Source organism: Curcuma longa, chromosome 16 (genome assembly GCF_044706935.1).
Source record: "Curcuma longa cultivar G26 ecotype Majalengka, Jawa Barat chromosome 16, ITB_CL_G26_1.1, whole genome shotgun sequence".
NCBI lineage: Eukaryota > Viridiplantae > Streptophyta > Magnoliopsida > Zingiberales > Zingiberaceae > Curcuma > Curcuma longa.
The window spans coordinates 205,373-229,272 of record NC_133876.1 but is presented as its reverse complement, the minus strand read 5'-3'; the positions used below and the strand labels follow the sequence as shown (position 1 = coordinate 229,272).

At 36.8% G+C, this 23,900-nt stretch overlaps 1 protein-coding gene and 1 pseudogene across 1 annotated transcript; one reads left to right on the top strand and one right to left on the bottom strand.

The window, feature by feature from the left end:
• The first annotated feature begins 2,706 nt into the window (after positions 1-2,706).
• LOC141847686 (cell number regulator 6-like) lies at positions 2,707-10,552 on the top strand. The gene is made up of 4 exons (XM_074735748.1): positions 2,707-3,095; positions 3,206-3,320; positions 8,783-9,048; positions 10,180-10,552. The coding sequence occupies exons 1-4, from the start codon at positions 2,982-2,984 to the stop codon at positions 10,402-10,404; spliced, it is 720 nt and encodes a 239-aa protein (XP_074591849.1). The 5' UTR covers positions 2,707-2,981; the 3' UTR covers positions 10,405-10,552.
• Positions 10,553-18,607: 8,055 nt separating this feature from the next.
• Positions 18,608-19,540, bottom strand: LOC141847301 (ethylene-responsive transcription factor ERF105-like; annotated as a pseudogene).
• Positions 19,541-23,900: the final 4,360 nt, after the last annotated feature.

Genomic DNA, 23,900 nt, shown 5'->3' with positions numbered 1-23,900 from the left:
AAAGTCTTAAAAGAGTACTCAATGTTGAAAGAAGTTAATAGGTATTTCTTCAATAATTTCGAGATTGCAAAGGAATACTTATTCGATATTTCTCTAGTAATCACTGTGTCTTAAAAAAATATCATATAGCTCCTATCATCGAAATATTTATTTCTTTATATTTTCAAAAATAATTTTTTTCTTTTTTTTTTTATCTATGAGATCCTCATTTTAGTATTTCTCCCGTAATCAAAATACAACAGGATCTCCTAAAAAACTAAAATACTAGTCCAATATAATGAATAATAATTATTCTCAAATATATCAACTCTTGAAATCTAAATAGGTAGGCCAACAATGAAATTTTTTTAACTAACAACGCTCATGTCATACTACATATAGAAATAAATAAATCGTTAAAGATATAAGCATACTTTTCATAAAAATATAAAGTTTATCATGCTAATATCGTACCATGAGAAACAAACATGTGCATGATGAACATGAACATGATAACCATGATGATGCCAAAAAAATAAAAATACGGTGACTTAAACAAAACTAAACTAAGAAAGTGATAAAAGTTCAACGTCCTAAGTGTTGGACATCCTAAACACCCTAACTCACCCTTCTAATCAATTAACGACCCGAATACTTCAACGTTGCATCCCAAGTGCTTAGTAGTTCGAGCACTCACCAAAGCACCCTGAGTGTTCAACGATCCAAACACTTCAACTTGGCATTCTAAGTATTTGACATCCCAAGCACCTCGACTCACATATTGAACTCGCAACACACTTGCTTAAGGCCATGCCCGAGCTTCATAAATAGGATGTTTACTTGAAGCCTTTTTAAAGGCAATAATACACCTCCCACATCTGCACAATGTGTAGACATGAGCGGTTATCACGTTTGCACGTTGTGTAGACATGACTCCATCAGATCGAGCATCCAGTAGCAATGGATTCCTCGTCTAATGGTGCAATCAAGCTACTTCTGCTTTAATGAGACAACTATCAAAAATCACGTGGTCGTAACGGACCATGATGATAGTATGATGCAAGTGGCATAGTTCATCTCATAGGTGGGAAGTCAATCACAATTTATGTGGTGCAACTTTACATTAGTTGTCCATGTCAGTAGGCTTAGTACATGTGCCCTGGTTTTGTTCTCGACTCGACACCTTGAGTGCTTAACAATCCAAGCACTCTAATATTGCATAATAAGTACTCTAGTTCAATGTCCAAAGTGTTGGACATCCTAAACACCCTAACTCATCCTTCTAATCAATTGACAACCCAAATACTTCGACGTTGTATCCCAAGTGCTTAGTAGTTCAAGCACTCGCCTAAGTACCCTGAGTGTTCGACGATCCAAACACTTCAACTTGGCATTCTAAGTATTTGACATCCCAAGCACCTCGACTCCCATCTTAAACTCGCAACACACTTGCTCAAGACCATGCCCGAGCTTCATAAATAGGATGTTCACTTGAGCTTGCAGCCTTTTTAAAGGCAATAATACACCTCCCGCATTTGCACAACATGCAGATGTGAGCGGTTATCACATCTGCACGTTGTGTAGACGTGACTCCATCAGATCAAGCATCCAGTAGCAATGGATTCCTCATCTAATGGTGCAACCAAGCGATTTCTGCTTTAATGAGACAACTATCAAAAATCATGTGGTCGTAAAGGACCATGATGATAGTATGATGCAAGTGGCATGGTTCAAATCATAGGTGAGAAGTCAATTGCAATTTATATGGGGCAACTTTACATTAGTTGTCCATGCCAATAGGCTTGGTACATGTTTCCTGGTTTGGTTCTCGACTCAACACCTTGAGTGCTCGACAATCCAAGCACTCTAACATTGCATAACAAGTACTCTAGTTCAATGTCGTAAGTGTTGGACATCCTAAACACCCTAACTCACCCTTCTAATAAATTGACAACCCGAATACTTCGACGTTGCATCCCAAGTGCTTAGTAGTTCGAACACTTGCCTAAGCACCCTAAGTGTTCAATGATCCGAACACCTCAACTTGGCATTCTAAGTATTTGACATCCCAAACACCAGACTCACATCTTTAACTCACAACACACTTGCTCAAGGCCATGCATAAATAGGAGGCTCACTTGAATTTTATACTCAATTTGTCCCTCTAACATTGTAAACTTTATCTTTTACAAAAAGGTGGAATCTGCCACCCAGCGATCTCACACGATCTGTCCCATGACTATATGTAAGGAAGTAAATGAGAAATTATAATTAACTACGACGGAGGAGGAACACTGCAAGCTTTCTCAATTTGCAAGCTATAATAGGGATGAACTTTGACCATATGAATCATAATTGGACATGCAATTATTTTTGAAATTATAGTGCGATGGATGGTAAGAGGTGAGATAGACTTCGGATTCAAATTTTCATCTAATATTTCTTAATTTATGATGATGGAAATTTTTTATAGGAGGGAACTAATTATTTTTATCGTAAAATTTAAATACATGAATTAAAAAAAAAAGAAGTACCACCCGTAGAGTAAGCATGGTTCAGATAAGGCCTCCTCAAAGTTATAGTCTCGCTCCAAGCAACCATACAGATTCGTACAGAAGAGGAGAAGCAACGGGGAAGCTGCTACTCCAGCATCGCAAATTTTGGGAAGCATTAGATAAATCGCCTTGGGCGAAACGTATACTCTGTCAAAGTCAACGTCGTCGTCTTGTAAGAAGGAAAAAAAAAACGTTCCCTCGAAGAATCAATTAATCTACCAATTACCACCGCGAGTGATGCGGCCGCTTCCCTTCCATTTCAATCTTTCAACGCACGTCGCTCCGATCCAATTCCCCTTCATTTGTCCACTTGCCTCGGAGACAAGTAATCCCTTCTTTATCCGCTAGGGTTTCCTCGTTCCACACCCGCTCCCTGGTGAGCGGTTGACTCGCAGAGGCTTAGATCTTACCTCTCCATTCTTTTCGGCCGCCGCTGGTGGATTCGCGATGATGTCGGATGAACTGGTGCCTTCGAGGTACGTGAAGCTCACCAAGGATCAGGATACGCCGTTGGAGGAGATCCGCCCTGGAGAGCTCAACCAGCCCGTTCACGTTCCTCAGGTCGCAATATGCCTAGCCATTCTTAACATCTTTTCCTTATTCAGTGATTGCGATGGATCTGTCAAAAGCATCCGTTGCTTATCGATTGATGCCGGAGTTTGTTTTATCAGTTGGAGGTTCACCGATGTAACGAATGCGGGCAACCCCTACCGGAGAGCTATGAGCCACCTGCTGATGAAGCTTGGACTACTGGCATTTTTGGCTGTGCTGATGATCCCGAAAGCTGTAAGATCTGTCTCTGTTCTGTTCATTTAAGATGGAAGCTAACCTGTTTTTACGATGTTTTAATTGATGGATGTTTCTAAGTCATGAATCCAATACCAAGTTCTAGCAAACCATATGAACTCAATGGGAAATATGCATAGGATCTAGTTAACATCAGAATTTTATAGCAAAACAAAATGAACTAATAAGACGAGGGACCTTAATGTAGCGAAATTGCCATCGTCTTTCAACAGTGTCCATGAAATCCGATGATCATGGGAAGAAAAATAGTATACGGATTTTCCGTAGGAATTAGGATGACGCTATCGTATTTTCCGCACCAATAGAAAACATGAAGATCTCGTAAGTTACCCAATCCTATAGGCACCACATCCTATATATAATAGTAGGTCCGATTTTATTATCAACCTTTCATTAATAACAAAATGCGGATTAATGGGTCATACATATATAAACTCACATCCAATAATACAAATATACAATTAATATCAATTAGATTACTTAATGAGTTTGTTCGTAATTGCATAAAACTGTGTTACAAAATAACATGCAAGCCCACCGAATAGCGAGATAAAATTCAACAATCTGCCATTCGGATTACATATGATTTTGTATATAACACATAAATATAATCTTAGTTGAGCTCAACAATGTCAAACTTTATAAAGCAATTTGGTTTATTAACTTCATTAGTATAAGACTAAAGAGGTCATTATTACTATAACTGTAACAAACCCTACAACGCCAATGTCACTAATGACATAGATTAGATATGAATGTGTAACATGAAAATTATATGAAATGTTATATGTAATGTCAATTTCAACTGGTCCTCGATGATAAAAAGAAGGGTCTCAATCATGTTTGCAAACATTTTATGCTAAACCACAATAGCAAACTATGATCTATACTTTATTTAGAGTGACAAGATTAAATACATATGTATGTTTCAAACTTAAGTACGTACAATAAAAACAAAATAAAATACATGTGTTTATCAATATGGTGCATCAAAGACTAAATACAAACTCTCACTAAATAGGTACTTTTTCCAAAAGAAGAACGCCATATTTATCACATACTGATGTAACACCTTGGGTGGCAAAACCCTTGGTGAATGGGTCTGCCAACATGAAATTTGTGTTAATATGCTCTGATACTACTTGATGGATGTTTCTAAATCATGAATCCAATACCAAGTTTTACCAAACCATATGAACTCAATGGAAAACATGCACGGGATCTAGTTAACATCAAAATTTTATAGTAAAATAAAACGAAACAATAATATGATGAACCTGAATGCAGTGAAATTGCCAGCATCTTTAGCATCGTCCACGAAATTCGATGATCATGAGAAGAAGAATAGTAGGCAGATCTTCTGTAGGAACTGAGGTGACGGTGCCATACTTTTCCTCACCAATGGGAAGTGTGAAGATCTCGTAAGTTATCCAATCCTACAGGGACTACGTCTATCAGTCCATCATTAATAATAGAATGCGGGTTAACGGGTTCTGCACATATAAATTCACATCTAATAGCACAAACTCACAATTAATATCAATTAAATCACTTAATTAGTTATTCGTAATGACATAAAACCGTGTGTTACAGAACAACATACAACCCACCAAATAGCAAGATAAAATCCAATACTAAGAATGTGTTTAGTTCAAGTTATCATATATAACCTTGGTTATGTGATTACCAGTTTTGAGGTAACCAAAATTATGAGGTACAAAATATAATCTAATGTGCTTAGTGCAACTTATTTATTTGGAGGGAATAAAACATAACTAATTTTATATTTACTATATTATCTTTGATTCAAATAAATTAAATTAAATTAATAATATTAATAATTTTAATAAATTGATAATATATCAAAAAATAAATATAATTTATTTATAATTTTTTTTAAAATTTAAAATAAATTTATATATTTTTAATAAAATAATTTATTAAAATAATTAATTTAATAAAATAATTCATTAAATTAATAAATATAATTTGTTAATTTTATTTTTTAAAACTTAAAATAAATTTATATATATTTAAAAAATAATTCATTAAAATAATTATTTTAATAAATATAATTTCGTTAAATTAATAAATATAATTCGTTAAAATTTATTTTAATAAAATAATTTATTAAATTAATAAACATCATTTATTAATTTTATTTTTTAAAATTTAACATAAATTCATATATATTTTTTAATAAAATAATTCATTAAAATAATTATTTTAATAAAATAATTCATTAAATTAATAAATATAATTCATTAATTTTATTTTTTAAAATTTAATAAATTTATATATATTTAAAAAATAATTCATTAATTTATTAAATTAATTATTTTAATAAAATAATTTATTAAATTAATAAACATCATTCATTAATTTAATTTTTTAAAATTTAACATAAATTTATATATATTTTAATTAAATAATGCATTAAAATAATTATTCTAATAAAATAATTCATAAATTAATAAATATAATTTATTTATATTTATTAATTTTATTTTTTAAAATTTAAAATAAATTATTTCTTTTAAATTTATAAAATTTTAAATTAATTAACTTAGTTTCAATTAGATATCACAATACATTTCAATTAATTGAGTTTTAAAATAGAAGGGTAATTTTGAAATTTTTTTTGTTAATTTTCGGAATTGTAGAAAATCTTAGGCTGCCAAGGTAATTATATTCTTGTGTTATAACTCATTTGCTGATGTGACAGTGATATTGTATTACTTGGGAATCACTCATAATTTGAATCAAACAAAGTTATGGTTGATAATTTTAGATAGATAACCGAGGTTATCAATGATAACCCTCAACCAAACACCCCCTAATAGTTAGATAAAGACCCTGGTATCATGATTGATTTTCTTGGTCTCTGGCATTTCTCGGTCATATCTGGCTGCATTAATTTTCTACTTTATGGTCAAATTTGACAACACACTGCAATTGTCTCTACATACGGCCTTGCCTAACCTTGTTTGGTAGAGTTACTGTATCAAAGATCCATATTTCACTATCTTCAAGATCGATTTTTGCTGCTTAATGGAGGTTTTAAACATATTGCAATCTTGTAAGCTTAGAAGAAATTATTTTTTTCTTCCAAAAAGTAAAATTTAAATAAAATTGTAATAATTTTTGTCAAAACTACCAAATAACAATTTTGGGCAAATTTGTGAAATTTTAAATCTAAACAATGTAGTAATTTTGATTAAAATTATTGCAATAGTTTTGACTAAATGTGCTATATGACCAATTTTGAATCATTTGGTCACTTTAAAAGCATGAGTGAATTCTAATGGCCTATAATATACCTATCTATTCCAGATTTACATTATACGACGTATTACAATTCACATGTAAAATGATATGTTTCTTGCATATGAATTGAAAATGAAAGAATTGTGAATATTCAATTTGATTAATATTGATTCATACAAATCTTATTTATATGAATTTAAAGTCAATCATAACTGATTGAAAATGAAGGTAATCCATTAAAATTAAATTAAACTCACTACATTAGAAATGTGATTCAAAAGGATTAATTTTAAGTTATATGATAGAAATATATAATAGTCAAGAAGAGTGAAATCTGAAGATCAGCAATGACATAAACTAAAAAAAATTTATCATGTGAAATAATATGGTTTTAAGGTCGACGAGAGACAAGGTGGATTAGACACTAAACTATCATTGAGAAAAATAAATCTTGTTACATTAATACACAGAATGATAATGAGAGGATACTTGATCATGACAAAAGTCTGTCATAGTAAAGTTGTCATTTGTTTGACAGTCGTCCATTTGACGATAATGATTTTTCTATGTGAAAGCATCTGATGACTAAATTTCTTGTTGTTCATTTCATTTCAATCTTAGTAAAATGAAATAAATAATAATTCCTATGTTGTCATGAATGCAAATATGAACCCATGTATTCTTGTTATACATCAACATCAATGTACCCCATTCATACTATTATGTTGTTAAATGAAATATTATATTATTTTAAATATCTTTGAATATGATAACTACTTTTAATAAGTGTCATTAACTCTTAATTAGGTGATAAAAATCTCATAAAATGTAATGATCACCATTCACCATTCTATAGAAGAATTTCACTATGTAGAGGAACCAAGAAATTCATTTTCTGTTATTTTTTATATTTACTAAATTGAAGAACAAAATCAACCAAAAATAAGGTGTTAAGAAATCTACAATCATGTTCTTGGCTCGGCACTTGACTATCATTGAAGGGTCAGCAAGTTCAGGTTGTGGGTAAACCTTCCATTGTCATCTTTCATTGCAAAGTGATCAAAGATGTGGCATCTTCTTTTGATGTCATTTTGTCGCCATGTTCTTGCATCATCAAGTAAACGCTAGACACATATTACCCTCTTTATGTGTCACTGAGCAAATGATTGTATATCATCTACGGTTTCCTTTGCCTCTTCCTAGTGAATTCCTTTCACTATTAACTGAAATTCTAATGTCTCATCAATTCACCCTCTTAAGGTGTTCCGTTAAGTCTTTATGTACTTTGTCTTCCATTTAATATGTTATAGAACCTAAAGCTTCATTTATGGTTTTGCATATTGTTAGGTTGATACAGTGGCTTAACAAATTTAACGGCTTCACTTCAAATCAAGTTTGTTTCAGAAATAGAATTTTCTATCCCATCATTATAGTACCTTTTGTATTTTTTTCCGATCACCTATTTTTCTTCTTCATGTTAATTTATCTAGTTCGCCTTGGATGAGTTCGCCTTGGATTCATAAAATTTTCCTATCATCTATTACATATAACACAAAAAGGAACTTCAGAGCCAGAACCAAATGGCTTGTTCCAGATAGACAGTAGAAGGTGGTATATTTTCATGCACCTAGCAGCATGTGCATTATCCACTCTGTATTGTCTTGTGTGGGTAGGTTAACCCATGAATCACTGAGACAGTTGTTAAATGACTCAAATTGATTATACCATTACAATTCATGATTTTATTTATTTATTTTTTCAACTCATGATTTGATGTACTTTAGGTGAACCTAGTATAGACAAATATTATATTTGCTTTTATAGTCCATGTCTGATGATATCTTCTTGGCAATAAAGGCGTTAAGTACCTCTCGTCTTATCATTTGAATCCTTTGGAAGAAAATGTAAACCTCTTTTCCGTCCCCACCAGCATTGTAAAATACTAATGCCTATTTATCTGTTATGACTTTATGAATGATTTTTGAGTTCTTTCCAAAGAGGTTAAATGTTTTTTAATGGCCAGTATTTTTGACCTTCTGGCCTCTTTTTGATTCTGGTAAGTGCCACTGTCTATTTGCTAAATTTATTTGTTCATGCTCGCCTTATCTCTTGATTTTACAATTCTTAGTTATAAATTCATATTATTTGTTTTTATGGATCTCTCTGGATGATAGGTTGGACAGGGTTGTTCTGTCCTTGTGTATTGTTTGGTCGCAACGTGGAGAGGCTTAGAGAAGATACACCATGGACAGGTCCTTGTATGTGCCATGCTATCTGCGTTGAAGGTGGTATTGCACTTGCTGTTGCTACAGCAGTTTTCCATGGAATTGACCCTAGCACATCATTTTTGATTGGAGAAGGCCTAGTCTTTGCTTGGTGGATGTGTGGCATCTACACTGGTATATTTAGGCAATCATTGCAGAAGAAATATCATCTGAAGGTATTCTCTCTCTCTTTCACACGCACTAGAGTATAGCATCTCAGATCTGATTGTCTTATTTTTATGGTTTAAACCATTTGTATTTGTCAAACCATTCATCCTTTTTTCCTTGTCTTTTCATTTTAATTTATTCTTCAGTTTCTTTTCTCTGCATAGAATTCTTATATTTATTTTCAATGTTCATAAGTTAGTTTTCTTGGTTAATGAGGTAATATATTAATAGTTGTATAATGTGTGGGCTTGGTTCCGATTGTAAAGGAACCTCACTTTTTATTTCTTTGTTATTTCGTAAACATGATATAATCAATTTTTCCTCTGCAAGATTTTTCAAGATGCAAAGCCATAATATGGACCTATTTAATATATCTTTAATTTGATTTGTTTTACTTCGATTTTTTGGATCTGTCTGTCAGTGGCATGAATATTTGTATAGGAAAGGATATCATGTCTACTGTTATGGGAATATCATGAGAAACATGTGCTGGTGATATTGAGATGGAATTGTGGGCTTCTTGTTTTACTTGTAAGATTCCACAAATTGAAATCGACAAATGACGTTCTTAAGCATGCTTCAGCTCCTGAAAACATTAGTTGAGCAGAATTTGACATTGTCTTAAAACGAATAGCATCTGTACGGTGAAGAAAATAATCCTTACATTGGTGTGTAGGCTTATATATGAAGTTCAGTGGTATAGATCAAAAGGGTTGCTATTAAGATGTTTTTGTCCCAGATATACACGTTTCTTAAACTTTTGGAACCTGGCTGGAGATATGTACGTGCTCTCCTTGTATACTGTGTGTGCTGACCTAGCGGTCTCAACGGTCGGTCCCAAGAGATGCTTTCTATGCAGATTTTGCCTATTCAAATCCACTAATTGTTGTCATTTCTTTGTCCTCCCATCTTTAATTGATTTTACATTTATGATCTGAACACAAATCGTGGCTAGGATGCTCGAGTATGTTTCTTATTCAATGGCCATGTATGAGAGAACTCCATATGGTTATTTCTTCAATGAAGTATCAATATCATAAATGATTAGACATTTTATTGCTAATATGTATATAGAACATATGCATTTTGTGGACTGGTTACGGTGACCTTATTCATCTCTAATCCTATTTTGGTGGCAGAATTCTCCTTGCGACCCTTGCATGGTCCATTGCTGCATGCATTGGTGTGCCATCTGTCAGGAGCATCGGGAAATGAAAGGTCGATTATCTGATAATCTTGTCACGCCAATGACGGTCGTCAACCCGCCGCCTGTGCAGGAGATGAGTGATCACAGCAGTTCAGCAGTCTCTGAGACTGGTACCCGACACAACAACCACGCTCAGGTGGAGATACAAGCTGTATAGTTTGGCGTGATTCTCATGTACTTGTTTGAGAACATCGGACAGAATACGAGGTGATAGATCATTTGTTTAGGTTTATTCTTGTGGAACTTGTGGGCGTCCATATGAACGAACATCATCGTATCTTCCAAAAGTTATCATTTTGTTACTATTTTGATGCATCGTGTCGTTTAAGGGGTAAACGGGTGGTCATTGGCTTTTCAATCATCTTGTGTGGAACTTTTCTTCTTGCTTTTTTGGATTATAAAAACTCTTCGCCAGGTCCGTTGGCGTTGATGTGATTTGCTAGGTTGGATCATACTTGGTTGGTTCCATGGACTATATATATATATATATATATATATACCAATGATCCATTTTTGATTGGGTTTGAGTTGAAGATTTTTTAATCCGCTCAACCTCAATGATAAATTTTTTATAGGCTAACCTATTTAACAACTCTAATTGTGTTTGATGACTTGAACATCTAGAATGACGTGAACTTGAAAAGTACAAAGGATCAAAATGACATAGAGCAAGCATAGAAAACTTTGTGCATTAATGGATTGGAGGCTAACTTTACTAGATCATGTACATGTGGTGCTTGATATGGTAGAGGGAGGAAAGTGAATATCACTTCATGTGATGTTAGTGCTTATAAGACAAAATATGCAAGGGAAGTAATAAAATGATAACTTCCAGTTAGCTTTATTGATTATCTTTGGGGGTGACCGGTTCGACCCCACAGAAGTTTCCCATCGACCACCAGGGTAAATCGGGAAGTGCACGCAGCGACCAACCCAGAGCTCAGCATCCTTTGATTGTGCTCCCCATTTGGAGGAAAATTCTTGCAAATACGCTGTAGCTGGAGATTGAACCGCAGGTGCCTGGGTGACAACCTGGATATCCTACCGCGGCACCATTGCCCCGGGGACGCCGGGGATGCAAAGGGAAGTAATAAAAAAAATGATAAATCCCAGTCAGTCTCATGGACTCAATCCCTAGGGATGGCCGGCCTGGTCCCACGGAAGTTTCCCACCGACCATCAGGGTAAATCGGGAAGCACATACGGCGGCTAATCCAGATGCCCAACATTCTTTGATTGCGTTTTCCATTTGAAAAAAAATTCTTGCAAATACGCTGTAGCTGGGGATTGAACCACGGGTCCCTGAGTCACAACCCGGATGTCCTACCGTTGCACCATTGCCCCGGGGACACAAGGGAAGTAATAAAGAACTTTAAACAAAATGCAAATCAAAGTACATAGAAATTTAATGTGGTTCAAGAACTCTCAAATTCCTACTCCATGACCTATGATCCTCAAGTGGATCACTCTTGAAAATCTTTGACAACACCGAAAGTGGATTTACAATAAAAGAGAAAAATAACTACAATGAACCTCTTTAATATGACAAAGTGTGGACATAGTTTGTATCGGTTAGATATTTCTTCTCACAACTATTTGAACTCCTTTTATAGTCTTCTTGAATCCAACAATTATGCTAATGTGATAACTATCAGTTGATTATTTATCAACCATAAGTTGATTGATCATAATATCTTAATCAAATCCTACCATGCTGATGTGAAAACCATCAGTTAATTAATCCACAATATCTTATCCAAATCTTATCATTAAAACTTTCATCTTTACCTACATTTGAATCAGTCACTACAACATTAGTTTATTGATCGGTGTTAAGTCGACTATGTCAATCGATTACAAAATATTTTATTCTATGTCAAATGAACCTTAGTCAACTACACTAGTTGATTACAAAATATTTTATTTATTTACTAATGGTTCGAACTATTAGTTGACTGATTCTTACCCATCAATTGATTGTTCTACACCATAATACCCACAAACAAATCTAATTTGAAGTATTGGATCACCAGTAAATTGGTTTTCAAGTACCGATCGATTGAGCAAATTACAAATTCCAAAACACTTAGAGTATTGCCAAAACACATGGGGTGTGATTTTCACATCCACTAGTTGGTTGGATCACAACACTAGTTTATTGATTTCTTTAAATTCGAACACTTCTACAGTTGAACCTGCCTAAGTTACCATCTACTCTTGTCTCATATATATATAGGTCACTCCATTCACATCTTTCATAGAATTTTTTCAAGTCTTGAGGTCTTCTCCCATTAAGTTTCATCCCTCATATGCTCACGTCATCCTTTACATCTTTGCTTATGTAGTTTACCTCCTTAACTTTGTATTGCTTTGATGCTCCTCATCCCATGGTCCCTCGAATGCCCATGTCATCCTTATTTGGTCTTACGAACCTTGTTTTGTGGTCTCTTTGATGTTTGCGCTATCCTTCTTCAATCTTCATGGACCTTATTCTATGGTCCCTTGGATGCTTGCAACATTCTTCTCAAATCTTATGAGCCTCGAGCCATCGAGCTATCAACATCTTGACCATGCCAAGACAACATGTATACTTGGTAATTCTATACAACTTAACACACATATAAGATATACAACAACCTTAACTTAAACTCTTGACCTAACTCATCAAAAACTTAGCTGCATAATAGTAGAAGAGGATGAAAACTCCCACAAACATGAGGTGAACTCAAGGGCAACTTGAAATTAGGTGGACTTGTAGGTGTGGAGGATCAAATGACATGAAATTAACTCGGGGAACTTGGTGTATTCAATTGACCAGAGGGCCGATGAGGTTGACTTTAGGACGAGGAACATTTTGGTGATCAAATACCTAGAAGCATGAGGATGTGAAAGATTAATTTAGTGAAATGTAATCCTGAGGCTTGTGTCTTTAGGCAACACCATTGGAGAGATGCATTTAGTTAAGTTAGGCTAGATTATCTATTTGATTGGTATGAAGCTTCGACAGGGAATTCTTGGTCCCAAGTCTTGGTTTAATTTTCTAACTAACTCAGTCCTATGACTTTTGTAGGCTATGGAGAGGTAAGTCTAGTGAGTTCATTTGACTGAAGGTGCATTGATCAATCGGAGTATGTTAGTTAACTGAGAAGTTGACTAAATGTAAGGATTTGATAAATAAAATATTTTTATTAGAGCAACAATTGATTTGATATCTAGTTAATGGGTGATATAGTTGTTGGCTTTCAATCGTGATATTATCAAATCCGTTAACTTGCTTGATAAAATGTGATTGTTGGAGGTCATCTTATAAACCTCTTGAGAGAGCTTTGAGCTCCAAGTGGTTGCACGAAAATATTCTCATACTTCTTTAATTAAGTGTTAATAGTGCTCAAAGCTTCAACTCAAGTTCTTAATAATCTTCTTATTTCATAAGCCTTACATTTCATTATTGTATTTAAGAAAGTGATATTTGCCAATTTTCGGCCGAATTCGTCGGATTCCGGCCACTATCCGGCCGGAATCCGATGCCAGGCGGTGCACCCGTGAGTCGCGCTTCCATTTTGGGGGACGGCGGCCGACGGTGGCCGGACGACGAAGCGGCAGCGGCGGCAGTGGTGAGGGGTCGGAGGAGTGCGCATGGGTCGCGCAGGATACGGACTGCAGCGTAGTAAATTCGTGTATATATATATCAAATTTTTGTTCTTTGTTATAGTACTTTAAGGATGTTTACCATTCATACATATTGATATATTTTGATAAAAGTTCTCTTATGGGATGATATGCCCTGGTTAATTAAGAAAATCAAAGTCCGATCTAGATTAAAATAACACATCGGATGAAGAAGTGGACTCTATGCCCGATTGGCTCTGCGACCGTCACGCCCCGAGAAGGCCATCCGAAAAATTTCGGCAGCACCTCCCCAGTAACTATGACAATTCCTAAAAATACAAACAAATATACGCGACCACAAACGGTCGGAATAAGGACTACACGTCCCACAAGCAATACAGAAACATAATACTGAAGATAAAAGGCCTACACGGCCATACAACCACTAACACATGCACAGATAGTGAATATGCAACAACAGAATATAAGCGAAGCGGAAAACACAACTACGAAAAACATATGTCGCTCGTAACAAAATCGGAATCTCCGAATACAATCCAAAAGCATGAATAAGTGTCTACAACCATATCGAATACCATAAAATCCAAATACACCAACTAAACCAAGTAAAACAACCTCCCGAAGTGAGATGACAGTAGCTGACCGAATCTCCCAGCTCCAAGTACCTATCTGCTACCTGGGGAGAAATCAATGCAACCCCAGGGTCTGGGTAGTGAGTATTAAATACTCAGTGGGTACAGAAAGAAGTGCATGTAAAGTACAACAGCAGGAATAATATAAGAATCAACTGGAGTGAGCAGGAATAGACTGAGTAAGAAATAAACTACAGCTAGCAGGTATCATCATGGATCATGGTAGTAATCATGGTATATCAACAGAAACAGAATAGGAATAAATCCTACTATACAACAGGATATATCAAGGTCTATCAGTATGGAAATCCAGAATAGGTCATACTGTGCAACGAATAAAGAAATCTACATGTAGCATGTATGTAATGTCATACAAGTGCAACAGTCATAGCAAGCAAGTGCAACAATCGTAAGCATATGATGCAAGTAAACAAAATATCTATATCAACCTACCAACGGTGCATGTAAATACGCAGCAACCATAGCAACCAAAATATCCGTCACTGTCCGCACTCGTCGTCCCAGTCACTCTCCCAGAGCTCAGTGAACTGGGGGCCAGACATGACATGCTGCCAGCTCCGACAACTGACCACTATAGATAAGTGGGGAGGGGCAGTGTGGCAGGAACTAGAGAGCAGTCCTGGATGCACCCAACTATAGTGCAATCCTCTTACCTATGTGGCACCTCAACACGGTGCAGGTAAGATCCACCAACAACAACAACTACAACTATATGAATGTATGGTGATCATCCCAACATGTAATAGCTACAATCATATAGCATGTTCAACAGGAATCCCTAAAGGACATCATCAGTCAGGGTTACAACAGTTAGGATTTATTCTAACATAGATAGGAAATCCTAAGGTCAACCAGCATGTGTCAAGTATCAACGGTATAAGATATCAACCATATCTCTAACATGTGAACAGGATAGTATAAATACTGATCATCATGAAGGTCAACAAAAAGTATCAAGCATCGAGTATCAACAGATGTCAACGAGGTAAATAAACTAAGTATCAACAGTCTCAACATGGTAGGATACAACAGAAAGAAACATGCACTGTAGAGAACCTGTATTGACCAAGTACAGGGTACCCACCTGATCTGAAGTCTGTAAATGCTAGAACCCCCAGAAAAATAACAACCTCCGTGTAATAGGACCAATAAGTCAAGGTCCTGCAACAAGGATAAATAATATCCCTTAATTACAACAGTTAATCTATTTAATTCTATCATTAACCCTAACTGACCAATATCAACCTTAATTAAACTAACTAAATTCATCACCCTTCATTAAATTGGTCCAACCTTGACTAATCAACAAAACAGATCAGCCTCTATAATCTACTGAAACAACTCATACCAAATAAACGGCATCAACTTACCTCCAAACTGTTCGATTGTTTTCTTCTCCACAGATCCAACAGAGTTTGACTCTGATCTGATCAAATTACCACAATGAACTGTGGGGATGACTGATCAATCAACAAATCCAACTTAATTCCAGTTTTAACAATCGGTCAATTCCCTAAGAACAGATCCGATCAATAAACTCAACCATCACAGCCAAGCAATTAAATGGAATGACTTCAAGAAGGTTTACCTACAATCGGATTTAAACCCAAATCAAGCTTCGGTTTCTTTCCTTTTCTTCCTTTCACAGCAGAACCAACACCACCTCTAATCGGATCACAACAACCGACTATGGAGAGAAAGAAAATCAAGGATCAGAGAAGAATCCACATAATCTACAGTTTAAGAAAACCCTAGATTAGCTAAAACTCCTCTTACCTTTCGTCTTCTTCCTTTTTTTTGCTTGCCGCAGAAAACCAACGGCGATTCCCCACCGCCGTCCAAACCAAATCAACTCCCGATCTAAGTTCTGAGAAGCAAGAAACCAAGATCTAAACTCAAGATCAACTACAAATCCCAAAACCTATCTCAAAAACCCTTATCGATCGGCCTCCTTCTCCGATTCGCCGTCGCCGCAAGCTGCTGCCGGTCACCACACGAACAGCCCCTTCTTCCGGCGAGAATCCAACCTCAGCAACACTAGCTCCAATCGCGGGCTTCCTCCAGCTTCGATCGGCACCGGCGATGGAGAGATCGTGGCACGCGTGCGTCGGAGACGAGCGAACAGAGGCGAAGCAGAGTGACCAGATCGCGAAGGAGGAGGAGGTTTCGGCTTTTATCAGTTTCTTAACGGGTTGGTTAGTTATCGGGCTTGAATCCAAACCCTGTTAACCCTTTAACCCATTAGCCCCATTTACAATTAAACCCTAAAGTTTAGGTATTTTACAATGTGTTTAGTGCATACCTTATAATGTCTCTGTTTTCTTGTTTGTGCCCAATTAGGTGGAGTCCATTTAGGATCTCCTTGATCCGAGCGTGGAGTTGGCTTGCCGACTCGCCTTCCTGCATTTTAATATTGAAGAGTTTATTTAATAACAAATCATGCTTAGTTACCTTAGCGTCGCTTGTGCCCTCGTGCAACTCTATCAATTTGTCCCATAGTTCTTTAGCATAGTCGGTTGGGCCGATTCGGTTCAACTCCTCTTTTGTTAAGCCGCATTGCAGTGTATTTTGTGCCTTGAATTCAATCTGCGCCTTTTTCTTCATATCGGTATTCCATTTGTCTGGTTTTAATGGCGCATTATTTTCTTCATCCATTGGAGTTGTATATCCAGTTTAAATCGTGAACCACTGGTATATATCTGTCTTCAAGTAGACTTCCATTCTCCGCTTCCAATAGGGAAAATCTTCCCCATTGAAGAGTGGAGGTCGGACAGTGCTAAAGCCTTCTCCTTGGGCCATTTAGTCTCGCACACAAAAAAATAAAGAGGGAAAGTGTCCCAAGACTAAGTCTTGGATTAGTAGTGTATGTAGGATCGAGTGCACGTGAGAGGGGGGTGAATCACGTGACTTTTAGTTTTTTTCAAAAAATCATGCACAGCGGAAAGATAAAAATACGATAAATGACAAATCAACACGAAGATTTTACTTCGTTCGGAGTCGTCGACGACTCCTACTCGAAGGCCCAGGTCCCTTGGACCTTTCCTGTGGGCAATCCACTAAATCTCTCTACCAGAAAAAAAACTCTGGTAGAGTAGGCGAATACAATGAGAAAAAGTGTGACAACCCCACACTTTTAATTTTTAAATAAGTGCAAAAAAAATAAATAAATAAAACTTCTTCGTTACCCAACAGTAGAAAAATCTGGACGAACTCGGATGTTGGGGATGATCTTCCGGCAGAAGTTGGACGTGGTCGTGTCGAAGCTCGGGCTGCCGCAGAAGGATGACGTTGGTCGAAGTTTTTCAATTCATGCACTGACCAAGGCTTTATATAGAAACGATTGAGTTATCTAGATCTGCAAATGTTTAAAAAAAATGCAAAACTTGATCCACTTCTTGCAGTTTATCTTATCCAGGATTAAAGAATAATTCAAATTATATTTATTTTATCCTCCTTAAATATTTATTATAGATAGAAATAATTTTATCATTTAATAAAATTTCATATTAGTAAAATAAATAATAATGAAGATTAATTTTGCAGAGTTCACATGCAAAATTAATTTTATCCATATACCAAATAAATCCTAGAGTTAGTATAATAATAAAATATATTAAAATATAGAATATTTAAAATTAATTAGATCCTGTCAATCCAGACCAGGATCTAACCAGGACTCAACTTAGATCACCCAAGTGGGTCTAAGTTGGACCGCGCCTAAAGTCCAAAATTGGACTCGTCCTCACTGGTTCGCTCCTCCAGTGACTTACCTCACTTACCTCGTGCAGCTCTACTTGACTTCTTAACCCACCAGGACTTCCTGCCAAGGCTCAACCACCCTGGTCTTTCTGCCAAGTCTCAACCAACTTGGTCTTCGGCCAGTTGTCAGGCTCCGCGGACCCAACTGGACTTCCTGCCAGGGCTCAACCACCCTGGACTTCAGCCTAGTGTCTGGTTCTAAGTCTTTCGACCCTGCACACTTAGTAAAGAGGTTAAACCCACAACAAACCTAACTTTAACTTATTTGTCATTCATCAAAACTTGAGTTTGACCGTTAGTGCAAACTACACCAACAATATTTAGACCAAATGGCATGGCAACAAACAAAAGAATAAATAAATAACACGAACTCACCCCCACCATATCTACACACACAACCCCCAACCACTCCACCACAAAATAATTAATAAAATAATAATCCAACCCTATCCATTTCGATCCGTGAACGCCGTCTATCAAACTAGCTCTCACTTCGATGGACGGCTCAGATCATTTTCAGCTGACGGTGAGTTGCGGAAATCCCAGAAGAAGGCAGCGGAGATAACGGCGGTAGGTTGAAGATGCCCGCCGTCTCCCCATCCCAAACCCCTTTCCAACTCGACGGCGTCAGGGGGCACGGCGGCGGAGCACGCTCCTCGCCGCTGCCCTCGACTTCCGGCGACCGCTCCTTCTTAATCGCCCTCTCCTCCGCCGCCCAGCCTTCCTCCTCCGCCTCTCGCTTCCTCTTCCCACCGGACGACGCCGTGACGGCGGCAGCCGGAACCACCCAGCCGCCACCGGCACCGATCTCGTGGGGGAAGTTGAGGATCGCCTTGCGGCCGCGCATCTGGAAGGCGGCGCGGTCATAGGCCTTGGCGGCCTCGACGGCGCTGTCGAAGGTGCCGAGCCACAGCCGCGTCCCTCGCCGGGCGGGGTCGCGGATCTCGGCAGCGAACTTGCCCCACGGCCGCTGGCGGACCCCTCGGTACCGCCTCGCGTCGTCTTCGTTGTTACCGGAGACGGTGGGGAAGGCGACAGGAACACGGGGCAGGACGGACACGGTGAGGCGCGGGCGACGGTGGGGGGACGGCAGCGCCTGGGCTGCGTCCTCGTCGCCGAGGAGGTACTGGCTGATAAAATCAAGGGCGAGGCAGTCATCCGTGGAAGCCATTAAGAAGAAGAGGGAGGAGAAGATACCAGAAATGGCTGGAGATGAGAGAGTGGAAAAGTTGAGTGGAAATGGTTCGAAGAGTCGTCGATATTTATAAAACTGAAGGAAGAAGGAGAAGGTTCCGAGAAGGAGGACGGTGTTTGATTTGAAAAGGTAAAGAAAAGAAAAGTAATGACGTTGGATCTGGTCATCTAATCCGACTTTTGGTGTGTGCGGAAGGGGGGAAGAAGGAGGGGGCAAGTGGGATGAGGTGGGTGCATGGATGCATCCTGAAGCAAGTGTTGAAGTGACGTGGACATGTCTTCATGCTACAGTTATGTTAATTATCATAAAATAAATTTATAAAAGAAGTCAAAAGTTTAAAATCGAGTAATAATTTTTTTTCGTCTAATTTCTCAATTTATCTCTTCATTCATCGAATAATATTTTTCTCCATCGCGATTCAATATAGTTTTTCAATTTATTTCTGCACAGATGATCATGAAATCGATCGTATGGAACCGTTGAGATTGTGGTTTCTATTTTTTTTTTTTAAGAAAAAGAAGTGATCTGTACGTGTGTAGTCCTTGCGCTGGGACTGGGGTCACGATTCCTCCTCCGAATGTTCAACAGACAAATAGTCGAGAATTGGATTAAAAATAATTGTGCTGTTCATAGAGAAAGCCTCAACAGGAATCGATAACGGTTGACCGGTTTAATTCATCACGTGTAGATTTAGACCTCATGGCATGGTGACTCTACGTGTATAGTTGACTCCAGCACGTGGATGTGTGATACGGCCCAGTTTGAAGTACTTCAATGCGCCAGGAATGAGGATTTTGCATTCACATGGCAATTTGTATATTGGTTCGTATTAGTAGTATTATTATTAAATGAATATGATTAAATATAAGACTTATATCAAATTGATTTAAAATTATATAAATAAATTTTAAAACTTCATATCAAATTATTTAGAGTGTAAAGTCAAAGTTGAAAGGTACTGTTATGATTCGATGCTGACGACAATCAAATTACTAGTCAATAAAATGTTACGTCAACCTTTGATTACTCGTCGACGAGAAGGACCTGAAGAAGTAAGAACTGAACGCAAGGATTAGCAAGGCATCGAGGATTCCCAGCATGGCCACTCCGACGCTCAAGTCAGAAATAGAGAAAATTGAAGTAGAAGTATGTGTAGAGAATTCAAGATAGTTATTTGTCATACCTGCGAGGTTTATATAGAGGTAGCGGGAGTGGTATCTTCGGATCTCATTGTTTGCGATTGGCCGTGAAAGCGTGATCAGCGGACCGATCTCTGACAAGTTCCCATCATCTAGTGGTTTAGCTACGTTAGTTATCTTCATTCAACGGATGGGATTGTCCGGGACCAAGTAAAGGCACTGGGTCCTTATCCTTATCCTTTTAGATAAGTTGCTCAGTCTGACGGAAGAGTCAGCGTAATGGCCCGTTGATATCTGTCCTGCTACCTGAAATCGATAATGGTCGATTTGTATGAATGTCCGGGATGTGCGGGTATGCCTCGAGCTTATATGGGTTGATGAGCTGAACTAAGTAGGTGTCCGAGCTTTTCTAGGCGCGTCCGATCTGAAATGAGCTCCTTGTGTGCTACCGAGGCCAAGTTGACCTGGATGCGTAGCCGATCTTATCGGTGTGACCCTATGACCTAAATCTGTGGCTGGGACCACGTCATGAGGTAAGCTCGTGAGGGTCGGGGCCTAGTCATGAGGTCGGCATCTGATGTCGGGCCCATGTCATGAGGTCAGTATGTGAATTCGGGGCCAAGCCCTGAGGGCGGCATATGATGTGTTTTGCTAAGCTTATTATAAAATGGCGGGGCCTATATACCATCATTCTAAGTATCGTGGCACGTGCTGACCTCATAATGAGGTCGGCAGGTGATATCTGTATTTTACTAAGAGTACTGGGAAAGATCGAAGTCTATGGACCGAAGCTAGGAAGAGCTCGGTTTAGGTATTAAGGCACGCGCTGGCCTATAATGAGGTCGGTATATGAAGTCAGTTTAATGTTAGAGTGATTGTAAGAGATTGGGTTATATAAACCGAGGTTAGGAAGAGGTCAGCCTAGGTATCCTATCAAGTGCCGACCTCATAATGAGGTCGGCCGATAATGCTTGTACACTGTTAAGATTATTATGTGGAATCGTAGTCTATAGACCGAAGCTACGAAGAGCTCATCCTAAGTATCAAAGCACATGCTGACCTCATAATGAGGTCGGTGGTTTGTTTGGGACGAGAGTATTGAAACCAAGAAGGGAAGGGATCGGGGCTTTCTATCTTCCACAGTTCCCCTCTTACCCGTTGTTCAAGTCATTACTAAGCATCTGTGTAGGTTCATCGGTATTTCGCTAGGATCCCGATAAGAGGTCGGGGTTTTCTGAATGAGTATCAATACCTATTTTTCCCTACCTCCTTTCTTACCTGTTATCCACGTCCTCACTACATATTTCCGCCGGATCAGGTATTATTATACTTATGAAGCTGCTAGAAATGCACTAGTTTTGATTTGAATTTATTCACAATTTGTGTGAATTTTGATTAGAATTATGTGAATTTCAAAAATACGTGGTGTTATTGTTGAATGAATATAATATGTCTAAGTCTAACAATAAATTTGTATCAAATTTATTTAAAGTTGTATAAATTTTAAAAACTTAAGTTGTATAAATTTTAAAAACTTATAATAGTCTACTCAAGATATGGAATCAAGTTTAGAGGGCATTCTTACACTTAGAAGAATCTTAATACTACATTGGTTCTAATTTAGATTGAATTTGATAAACCTTATAAGTTTATCAGAATCAAAACTCATATATAGTAATATATTATCCAAAATTTAAATATTGTAGCATGATCAAAGTGAGGGGAGTTCTGAAAATACATTGATGTTGTTGTTAAGTTAATATAATAGACATAAGTTCAATAATGAGTTATGTTAAATTTATTTAAAGTTGTAGAAATTTTAAAAACTCACATCAATCTTATCTAGAGTGCGAAGTAAAGGTTCTAAGACATGATTACACTCAAAAGATTTATAAGAATACATTTGTTCTAGTTTGAATTGATTTAAATATATCTAAGATCGTAAGTGAATTTTGGTCAAAATTAATTGATGATCATATAGTGTGGGAATTGTTAGAACACATTAGTGTTATTATTAAATGAATATAATTGAGACTAAGTGCATCTATGAGTTGTGATAAAATTAAACAAGGCTAAATTTATTTTCAAAAACTTATAGTGGTCTATATAAGATATGGACCTAAGGTTGGAGGGGCATGGTCATACTCATGAGACTAGTAGGAATGCATTGGTTCTGATTTAAATTGATTTTGATGAGCTAAAGTCTATTAAGGAGTCTTAAGCAAAACTCACTAATGGCTAAATAATATTCATATTTATAAATTTTAATGTGGTTAGAATAAGGAGAGAGTCACGGGATATAGGTGTTTTTTCCCAATGAATACGGTAAGGCTAAGTGCATTAGTATGTGTTAAAACTACATAAGGTTGTTTTTTTGAAAAAAAAAATCACAGTAAGTTAAATAGGATTTGGCACTAAGGTTAGAGAGTATGATTACCCTTAGGAGAGTTTCAAGAATACATCAGTCTTAGTTAGCTTGAATTAAATTTGATAAGCCTAACTTCATAAGTGAGTGTTTTCTTTTACAAAACTCACTAATGGTTGTACAAGGTTCAGATTAAAAACGTTGAACATAGTTAGAATTATAAGAGTTTTAGGAATATATAAGTATTATTGTTGAATGAATATGATAAATTTAAACCCATCATGACTTTCTGATAAAATTACACAAAGATGATTTTTTTAGAAACTCACATTAGACTAAATAAAGTGTGGAACCAAGGTTAGAGTGTATGATTATAATCAAGAGAGACCCAAGAATACATTAGTTTTGGTTTCGATTGAAAAATAAGTCTAAGTTCATTAATGAATTTTTGTTAAAATTCATTGATAGCTATAGAAGATCCATATTCAAAAAGTTTGAACATGGTCAAAGTCATGAGAGTCTTATGAATATATAGGTTATGTTGTTGAGTGAATATTATAAGCCTAAGTCTATCAATAAGACAATAACTTTATGATAAAATTACATAAAACTGAAACTTTTTTAAAAATTCAAAATAGATTAAATAGGGTGTGAACCAATGTTGGAGGATATTTTTACACTCAAGAGAGTCTTAATAATACATTAGTCCTATTTTGGATTGATGTTGACAAGTCTAATATCATTATATTCACTCAACAACATCATCTATATATTCGAAGGGCTCTTTTGACTTTAATCATGTTTAAAATTTTTAAATATGAACCCTATATAAATATCATTGAGGTTTGACTAAACTCATTGATGGATTTAGACTTATTATATTCAATCCAAAGTACAATAGACCCTTCTCTGA